Here is a 10,553-nt window from a genome sequence, read left to right as displayed (position 1 = left end):
TAGGCCTCTCTACTTGATCCGTTTTTCAGTAAAAATGCAGTGGCATGCTTTGACTTTAAGCAAGCTTTCCCCACTCCTCTGATTTTTTTTCTGGAATAACTATATTTGGTAAGGAAGATGTGTAAAATTTTGTGGTTTATATTGATGAGAAGAGAGATAAAACATTCATTCAAATATGGCTGGAGTAAAAAAAAAAAAAAACCCACACCAAACAAAACCCCACCAAACCCAAACACAAAACTGGACGTTCAGAATACCAAATCAGTTTTCTGGCATTTCAGAGAAAAATTTTTCTGCCACATTGCCTTTGCCTTGCACAAAGCTATCTTGTTCTTGCTCACAGCAACAGACAAAAACTACGGGACGGGTGCAGGGGAGTGGATGGGCTGGCAGGGCCAAACTGTGCGACTGCATCAGCTGCAGGCTGCTGAGCTGCTCTTGGCCTGAGCTGCCTGTGGCTGAGTACTGGCTTTGTCATTATTTTTTGGACAGAGTTTCTCAGGGTAGTAAGAGGGAGTGAAATAAAACATTTTTCAAAACATTTTGCCCTTCAAAGAGAGAAACTGTTGGGCATCTCATTGTTTGTCTTGTGTTTATGGTTATTTGAATTAGTGAAAAATCAGAATAATATTATTGGGGGGAGGGGGCAGGGAAGGGCAGTTTATGTTACCTTCCATGTCCAGAGGACAGTTGTGTATAAACATATTAGCTTCTGGACACAGAGAATCTAGTTTCAGTTTGCACTGTGCTACACTTGTCCTTGTGACTCCAAGAAAGTTATTCCCTTACCCTCATGCCTATGTTTCTCATCTGTAAAACAAAAACGTACTGTTACTGAGAAGAAGACTGTATACATATGGTACTCTGTGAGGGTATGCATTGATGTAAATAGGGACAGCGCAAAGTTTGGGTAATGCTTCTCAGGGGTGGAATGTATGGGTGGGCTGTGGTTGCAGCCTTACCACAAAATGCAAGATCATATAGTGAATTGGGTGGCTAGAGCCTCCGCGGTGCTCTCTTCTGTTTCCTTGTGTCCTTTCTCTTTTCCGCCCTTGACTGAAGTAAATTCCGTTCTAGAGTTGATCTCTTTTTTTTTTTTCTTGCTCATTTGCTAATATTGAAGTAATAACTAGCAATTTTCATTAATTACAAATTTCTTCATTATTTAACTAAAATTTAAAGTTATTTTAAGTTTTATGTTAACAAAACTGTGGTTTATAGGTTTTGAGGTAAATTTGTACCATCCTCTATACATATTCAGATACAGTTCTGAAAAGGTACAAATAAAAACCTTGCAGTCTTTAGGATATAGGTATAAATACAATGTAAAAGGATAGCACAAATAACTACACATAGTAGGTTCAGATTATTAAGTCATCTTGGAAATCAGATTTGCAGCTGCTTAGGCAGAGAAGCAAGAAACGGAAGTTATTGTAAGCGAGCTGAAAATATCTGCTGTCAAAATCAGCTTGTCCTGCGATCATCTGATTTACATCCTTCTGCTGCAGAAATCAGTAGGTTCAGAGTTGCTGAATTTGATACATTTCAGTGCAAATTTGGGTACCCTGATCTGTGAAGATGGAAGCACAAGCTCTGCTTTCATTAACACTTCACCATTATTGCTGTTTTGACCAGACAGTATCTGGGGGGAAAAAAAATCAGCACCTAGTGATACATAGAATGCTTCCTGCAATACCTTAACAGTAGTTTGTTTTTTTTTTTTGCCTCTAGGGTAGAGAGAAAAGGAAAAGAATTGCTTGCTATGAGCTGAGAAAGCAGCGCAGTTGGCTCTGGCAGTGAGGGGGTTGACTGACAGTCTGCAGTGCAGTGGAGTTAGCTGAGCTCCCTATATGGCTGTGGATTAGCTATATGCTAATACTGATAGGAGAAGAGGAGCTGTACCGAGCGCAGTGAGCTGCCGGTGGAGGCGATCAGAGTCTCAGCAGAGCTGACTCCTCAAGAGCCATGGCTGAAGGGGGTGAAGGAGGGGAAGATGAAATACAGTTCCTACGAACTGTAAGTATCTGCTTTTTATAGGTCATGTAGTACATGATTTTATGTCTCATGTCTATTCCCTTTCTGTAGTATTAAAAATAAAGTGTTATTTCTGTGCTGGGCTTTGCCAAATGGGAGAATTGATTTAGTCAGTAGAAAAAAATAAAGCGAGAATATGAGCTTTAATAGCATCAGGCGGTCTCAGTGTGTTCTTTCTTGAATCTGCTCAATAGCCAGTTTGGTATAAGGAGACCTATTTCCGCTGTAATCCCCTGTGTTTGAAGCGTCCTCGTCAACTTTGTACTTGGGTTTCTAAATGTAGCTTGCCAAATATCTGACCTCTGAAACTTCTGTCTAGGTTAGATTTCACTGACATTAACAGAAGCTTTGCAAATAGGAGAACCTTAAAATGATGAATAAACCGAGCAAGCCCTTGATGACCTCTTCTGATAAACATGCACACAGAAGCACACTTGTGTGTAGGGAATACCAACAGATGTTGAAGTCAGGGCTCTGCAAATGTTTGGGGTCTTTTCTCTGCTTAAAAGAAGCTTATTTTAAAAGGAGATAAGGATTTCTTTGGGAAAGGGTGTTAATTAGTGAAATAGCCTTCACTTGGTGTAATTTTCTATAAGGAGCCCTCACACCATTCTTTCCTAAAGCTTTACACAAATCTAGTATGACAACCAATTTGGACTTTTAAGCAAGTAGTGTTCATGCATTAATTTTTGGGAAGAGGATAAGATCCTTTTCATGTGTCATCTCGTGTCTCTCCTCATTTTTACCCTGCATGACTAAGAGTGTGTTGTTGTGTAACTAGCATGAAAAAACTGCTATTGGTCTGTGTATTCCCTCCTCTTTCCATACTATCTTTACTTCACAAATAATGTTCCAGAAACAGTCTCCTCTGGACTTGATACAACTTTAAAAGGATAAGTCTCTAAAATAAAACATGCTAAGTGCCCGGAGTAGGAAATTACAAGGCTGATTTCTGGGAGGCTGGGAATATTTATTTCTGGGAATTAAATGTTGGAGAGTGGTGATGGCTGCTGCTGCTGCTTATGTAAATTGTTTAGGTGTGATGAAGTATCATTAGCACTTTTAAGCCTGGGAGAATTTCATGGGGGGAGGGAAATGGATGACCACAATGAAGTATCCCTTTCCAACATCCTTTCCCTCCACTCCATTTTTTAGAGGTATCTATATTACTTCACTTTCTAAGAGTTGCCTTGACTGAGCAGTCTTCCTCAGCGATAAGTGAGAAGCTTTGCCTATTCATAGATAGCCTGTGTGTGCTACATGAGATGGCAATTTCTGCTGCTGTGACCCAGTCTCATGTTAGTAGAACTCTATTGCACTTCTTTCCAATGGGTAAAATAAAGCACTACATAGAGGTGGAGGCCAAAAATGGAAACAGCAAAAGTGAGACTATGCAGAAGTGTTCCTTCTACTTGGTGTGAGGAAATGTTTTACAGGGAAGAAAATGGACTAGAAGCTGGACACAGCTTCTCCTTGCTGTGAACAATCGTATCAGTTACTGCTGCCACCATTATAACTTCCTTCACCTTTATGGAGAAGGGATCAGTTGTTTTGCAATACACCGAGAAAGGAACCATTAATTAGGTACTGCGTGCTACGGTGATGTAAGCCTTCAGTACTTATTACTTTTCTGGGAATTTGGACTGCTAATGAATGTTTCCCAGGCTTGTGTAGCTGAATCTTCCTTTGAAATTGTTAATCTCCACATTCTTATTTTTGAGTGTGTAGACAGAAGTGCTCTAGAATGTTTTAGGGTCTCAGAGGTAACTTTTTCTTGGTGAGGTATAAAATAAGATTAGATCTCTTTTGATCCAAAAATATCCTACAGTATTTTTTCAAAGAGCAAGAGAATTAACTCTTAAAAGTCTAGTAAAATTAATTTTTGTTTTCTTAAAGGGAAACTTTCCATTTGGCCCCCATTTTTTTATTCATTAAGATGTGGGGTTTTTTCTTCTGGATCTATGTTATTGTATAGTTTTGTGCATAATTTTTAGGCTTTCTGCTCATATAGAAGGGCTAGAAGCTCAGTGGTACATAAGGATGATACCTGTATTCGTTTCTAGGGAGTAGCAGACTTGTGGGCATGTTTATAAACTTTGATGGAAAGCTTTTCACTGTCACTTTCTGTTCCAAGACATTCCTCGTATTTGATTAACTTGGCAGCAATAGGAATGACAAAGAACAAGTTCTAGAGAGGAGGGGACAAGAACACTTTGATTGTCATCATTGTTGTAGTAGTAGTATGTCTTCAGTATTCATTTCCAGTGCCAGTTCTTGTGTGAAGTCTTTATGTGCAATGACAGCATTTAAAGGAAGGTGTTACTAATACAGTGTAATTTCCTTTCTTAATTTTTCCCTGACTTAGAAGTTCAGTATGAATATAAATAACTATATAGATACACAGAGGTTTTCTTATACTGCTATCCTGCTGCTGTGTCTTTGCTATGAAATATTTGATATTTTGTTTCTGTAATAATTGGAATTGTTTGTCTAGTTTTCTAGTTGGTGGCTTTCATCTGGATTTGATTCTGGATATTCAATGTATGTGTGCCTACTTGCATGTCGCATATGGAAGGGAGAAGCAAAGCGCTTGTTACTTGTGCGTAACACACAATACTGCTATCTCTTAGTTTCCTGCCCTGGTAGTGATTGTTCTTTAGATGCCTTCCCCTTATCGTTTGCTTGTTACCCCTTCCTAAGGTATGAATACATGAGAAACATGTGTGTTAACTGGGCTGGTTTGAGATAACTTGCTGAGAGATATAGTGGGAACCCTGTTGCCCTTGGCGGCGTGGATGAGTGAGTGTAAAGCCTTCTCCTTCGAGCCTTTCCTGGCTACTGGGACTCTACTACTGTGACAAATTGACAAAGTCCTCTCCTCTCTGGAAATTATTCCCAAATTCTCTGTCATTCCCACTGCTGCCAAATTAATCAAATGTGAGGTGATGCCTTGGAGCAGATAGCTTTTGTCTTACTCCATCGGAAATACCTATATAATCACTTGCTAACAGAGAACATTATTGGAGGGGGGGGCGGGGGGGAAACCAGTCACACCCCTGCCCAAAGCATAGGAGCAGTTCAAATGTACTTGTAATGAAGTATGTGGAAGTTGCTTGCCATCTTAGAGTCCAAAGTATGGTGGTAACATTAGTTAGTAGGTGTATTGCTTTGTTATTTTCTCTGAAATTCATCATATTAATGAAAAGTGTTTCCACTTATTTTAATACCTTTTTTTTTTTTTTTGAGATGTCTCATAACACGTTAGTCAAGAAAATTTTCCCTTGTTTTCCATGGAACTGAACTGTGTGTGTGTGTTGGTGTGTGTAGGTATTAGTGTGTGTATGCCTTTTTTCATGTGTCTGTGTACGCAGGACTTTCCCCAACTGGTACAAATTCTTCATTTCTCTGGGTGACAAAGGCCTTAACAATTGATTCTTCTTTGACTTTTGCTCTTTTAACAGCTTGTCTCAACGACCTAATTGTAAATGTTCTGATAAACCTCTCCAATCGCTATCTAAAAATTTACCGAGAGGAGTGGGAAATTGTTTTCTGTCATAGACTGAATGTAGTTATCTGCTATACTTAGTAGCAAAGTACTGTTGTTACAAAGACCTAGAATAGACTATTTGGATTTAATTTTTTTCCAAGGTCTAGTTTATGAATGTAAACTTACATAATGAGTTTAGAGATTTTTTTGTCAGGTATGTTTTTGATCATTTGTGTGTTAATTTGCTGCTCAGAATCAAAATGATTGGGTGGCTCATACACATTTATATGCAGATACACTTTCCTACCTGTATTGCTTGAAAATAAGCTCTTCTACTGTTCAGGTGTTACAGATGAGATGGGAAATTTATCTCAGTTTTACAGTATGAACTGTCAGGTATAGTATGAGTTAGACTTTCTTTTTTTTTCAATCATTTTTACTGTTGCCTAATACAAATATAAAAAGTGTTTATATCATGCCTTTTTTATTATTTTAGGAGTTGTACTAAAGCACTTTATTTTACCAAGGATTAGCATGGCATAAAACCATATATATGTTGTTTTATCAAATCTGTGTCTCTAGTGGTGTAACCCTAGTGACATAACAAAGAATGTGTGAAGTGGAAATATTAAAATAATTCATCCGTAATAGTCAAAATTAACATCTAATAGTTATGCTACTAACTCCATGCTGATATTCTGTAGCACAAATCTCTGTGGTGTGATTCAGTGAAGTATGAATATCCGCTATATAATGCTCACCAGATAAATACTTGCAAACAAATATATCGGACAAATGTTGGACAATAATGGAAGATATTTCTAGGGAGAAGATTTTAGCAATGGTTAATTAAAAACTGGGAAAATATAGAAATTGTTCTCAGTGAGTTGTGTACGAGATTATATAAAAGCAATATAGAAATTTATATATAGTAAAAGTCACAATGGCTAAGGAACGCCTTAAGATCAAATCAGTGGAATTTTCCTGAAGCCCCTTTTAAGGGAGCTGGCGCAGGTTCTGCATGCTGCTTGAACAGCTGAGTGTGTTCTGAGGTATTGTTTTCACATTAATTAGGACATTTTGTCTGTTGTCACTGAAAGGTACTGCAATTCATGATACAGTAGTTGTCCATTAGTCAGTCAATTCCTTTTAGAAACAGGGTAAAAAGAAGGGAAGAATAATGTTACCTAAAACTTGAGGTGCTTCTGAGAACCAGTGTGTATTAGCAGCTTAAGTGATTTTTTAATTAAATGTTTATGTATCCGTGTATCTATTTATCTCTGTGCATTAAATCTCCCCTTCTGAGCATATTGCCACAATTTTTAACAGTTGTATAGCAGTCCATACTTCCAAGTCTTCTAAGAAGAAGAACAAAAATTGTACAACAAACAAAAACTCCATCCTGTCTCTTCCACTCCATTAAAAAAAAGTCCTTCAGATAGATTTCTTTTTGCTTCTTAAACTTCAGGCTATCACCACTATAGCTACTTTCAATCACTCTTCTTGCCTTATTATCCTTCGGTTTCTACCATGGAAATGAAATCATTCCTAATTTTATGAATTTATCCTGAGTTAAGTTTCTTAGAATTTGTAGCGTCCTTCTTTATTAATAATGTTGCTCTGTTTTTTTTCACCCATTGAACTGCCACTTTTACTGCCTGCATGTGTTCTCAACTTTGTGAATAGGTTTGCGCAGTTTGTCACTATACGCGAAACAGATGGCTTACGCTCATTCTTTGCCTAGGACTGTTTCCTTGCTGAAGGTCTGGGTAATATTATAAGATAGATTTACAATATGACAAATTTTCCAGCATATCGTATGCGGTAGTATGCTGTGAGTGTTTATTTTTGATGAAATAAAGATAAGATCTTCAGCAATTATTTGAAACCCCTTTTCACAGCAGAATTTTAAGCAAGTGCTCTACCATACTATAAATACAACAGTCATGCCTTCTGACCGTATAGTGTGTCTGGTTTTTAGCTCTGGACACACTGGAGTAGTGGCTTGATATCTATATCAGAGTTATTCAATTAATTTGTAACAATTTCTCTTTTGGAGCGAAATCATCTCATTTAAATGAGTATTTCAGGCTACTGCTAAGGAATAATTCTTTGGGAAAATTGCACCATGTTTAGATGAAAAGGGAAAGACTTAAGTAGTTTGGTATGTTTAATATAATGAAAGTTGTTTGAAGCTTATTTAATGATTGGCATTTTATAGCTGCTATTAAGGAAAAGAGGAATAACTAATATAGCCACAACTGCATTATAATTTCATAGAACTTCACATGATTTGTCTTCATATACTTGGGTCTTTCTCATTCTCTGAGTTAGGATCTTGAGGTCTGTTCCCTGGCCAGATTTGTACTTTTGGTACAAATACAGAGTGAGGGGAATGTTTATGCAGCCAAAATCTTGCAACTAAAATAGGAGGAAAGGTAACAGAGGAAGGGAGTATGAAAAGGCAGTGAAATTATATCCAACATGTTGTCACGTAGTCATTTTTACATTCTAGTTACAGAAACAATTATAAAGTAGATTTACTGGTGTCACGAGGAAGAATAAAACCAACAACCTTTAATAAATGCTCTGTGGAAAATGGATTTGCTAGGTGGTAGTGTATTGAAAGACTGTAGCAGGTAAAGGGCAGCAGAAAGGAGAAAAGGCAAATAGAGTTTTTGAACACATACCAGGTGGACAATGAAGACTTGCATGATGATTAGTCAGAAATAACGCTGATTTCTCTCTATCACATGGAAGGTAGTTGACTTAGGGACACATTTCTGTAGGTTCTGACGTTACACGTTGTTGTTGGAGATGGTACAGTGTTCGGTCTGTTTCCCTGACATCTTTCTTACATTGTGCTTAGCATGGATCTATAGAATAGACCGTAAACCTAGTTTTCCCTACAAGGACGTAGAGCAGTAATGTTCAGAGATGAGTTGTACAACATTGCATGTTGTATTATATGTAATGATAGTACATATAGGTATGATATATACATGTATACATATGCCATATTATATATATGGGATATATAGTTATATATGGGATATATGCAATTATATGTAACACGTTGCACTTTTGCAAGCTGCTTCATATTGGCCCAGTCTACACCAGTTAAAAACAAAGCAACGTTGCACTACATGAACTCAGCATCATGCTTTACTACTGTTTCTTTCTACAGCTTAAATTAAAAACCTGCTATTTCAAAAAGAAATCAGTGCATGTATTACAGTCTTGTAAATACATGTATTGTTACAAAATAATTGCGAGATTGAATGTAGTCATGATTGATTTAACTCCTAGGATAGATCTAACTAACTCCTTGTCAGTTTCTTTTCCTTTTCTCTTTTTTCCTTTTCAGTTTTATTTTTTTTGGTATCAGTGTCAATGCAGGTCTGCTGAAATAACATCAAATTTGTTGCAATCAGGCAAAACTCTTCAATCTCGCCTTAGAGTGCTAGTGAGTTAAAAGCCTTTTTGATGGGATTTGTGAGCATGCAATAATCCTAAATTAATGCTCCAAGCATACTTTCCCCTACTTCCCCATAGTCCCACTAGTGGCTCTTGTGGCGATTTGTCTTCTGCTCAAGCTCTGCTTTTTGGTGTCTGAAGGGGGATTAATATCATCGGTAATAAACAGTGAGTTTGCTAGTGGTGTTCCCACGTTTTTATAGAATGCAGCAAGTGGGTTGCCTGATCTCTGTGCCTTTTTTCTAATCCCCTGCCATGCTAACTGGGTATGATTCATATTGAAATCCAGCTGTGAATATTGCTTCTTTCTCAGTTCCCATGGCAGTGCTGTGACCACACAGCCAAATGCTGCCAGGTGCATTAGACACAGATTCCAAAAATTAAAACAGAGTTATGGGCAAGGAGGAGAATAAAAATAAATTTGGCACGCAGTTATTTAGAATATATTGAATTAAATCACAGGACACTAGTTTAAAGTCATGTAATTCTTGATTTCATTCATGAAAAACATATTTTCCTAAATGGCACATAGTAACAGTGCAGATATGTAATAAGCACAGACCTCTATAGACAGTAAAATTATCATCTCAATTTAAGAAAACAATTGCTAACATAAATACACTTTAAGAGATTCAGAAAGAAAACATAAGGCATTAATGTATGCCTCAATGAATATTTTGGTTTGTTTGCTCAATATAGAAATTTTAAATTTAACATTCTGTCTTTAATATCATTAAAAACTCACCAGATCATTCCTTATGTCTATGAGTTAGTAGGATGTAGTGGTTTTGGTGCTGGAAGATTTAAAATTGTGTACCAGACATTACTTTAAAAGAATGTATGTTGTTCTGATTGCAGAAGATACTTTCCTCCTAAATACTTAATTTGCTTGGGTAACTTTTGGAAACTTCTTTTCTGAAAATTACAGTTACATTCTGAAGCACAATTGGCAAATATGTGACATCCTCAGAGTGTGTCTAAAGTAGTTCAAGATTGGGATATGCATAGGAATTACAAAAACCCCCAGGAAAATGGATTTCCCACCCCCCGCCCCTCGATCTGCTTTTGTTAGTGTCTCACCTGCAGTATGATGCATACATACGTGTGTTTGTCAGCCATTGTGCACCTGCTGTCAGTCAACCCTCAGTCTTAACAGACATGGTTCAGCTGTAAATGGGAGCTGCTGGCCAGTCTGTGGATCAGGAAACCTCTCTTTTCCAGTTCCCTCTTCTGGCACCTCATGTCCGTGGTGAGGAGCGACAGCTTCAGTCGGTAGAATCAATGGCAGAGAGAAAAGCAACATAAGGTGAAGGATTCAGTAGTAACATCAGGTTTGTTCCTTCTACTGGGCTTTTATCCAAATAAGCAAGTGCTAGTTCCTCAATAAGATGAGTAATCAGCACCCGCCCGAGCTGTTTTTAGTCCACAACAAACATCTCTGTCAATCTTGAGCTTTTCAGCTTCTTCAGCACTCAACCAGGTGCTCTGATACCTTGTACTAGAAAACCAACTTCCCTTGACCCAATTGCAACAACTTGAATTCTTTTCAATCACA

The 10,553-nt window shown here is 37.6% G+C and overlaps 1 protein-coding gene across 5 annotated transcripts in view; it reads left to right on the top strand.

The window, feature by feature from the left end:
* The first annotated feature begins 1,884 nt into the window (after positions 1-1,884).
* The window catches only part of RYR3 (ryanodine receptor 3), a 241,646-nt gene continuing 232,977 nt past the window's right edge, over positions 1,885-10,553 (top strand). For all 5 annotated transcript variants that reach the window (XM_054826190.1, XM_054826188.1, XM_054826189.1 and 2 more), the window contains exon 1: positions 1,885-2,016. In XM_054826190.1, the coding sequence (XP_054682165.1) occupies positions 1,966-2,016 (51 nt within the window). In that variant the 5' untranslated portion in view covers positions 1,885-1,965. The remainder of the gene's footprint in view (positions 2,017-10,553) is intronic.

Source organism: Grus americana, chromosome 5 (assembly GCF_028858705.1).
Source record: "Grus americana isolate bGruAme1 chromosome 5, bGruAme1.mat, whole genome shotgun sequence".
NCBI lineage: Eukaryota > Metazoa > Chordata > Aves > Gruiformes > Gruidae > Grus > Grus americana.
This window is presented reverse-complemented; position numbering and strand designations above follow the sequence as displayed.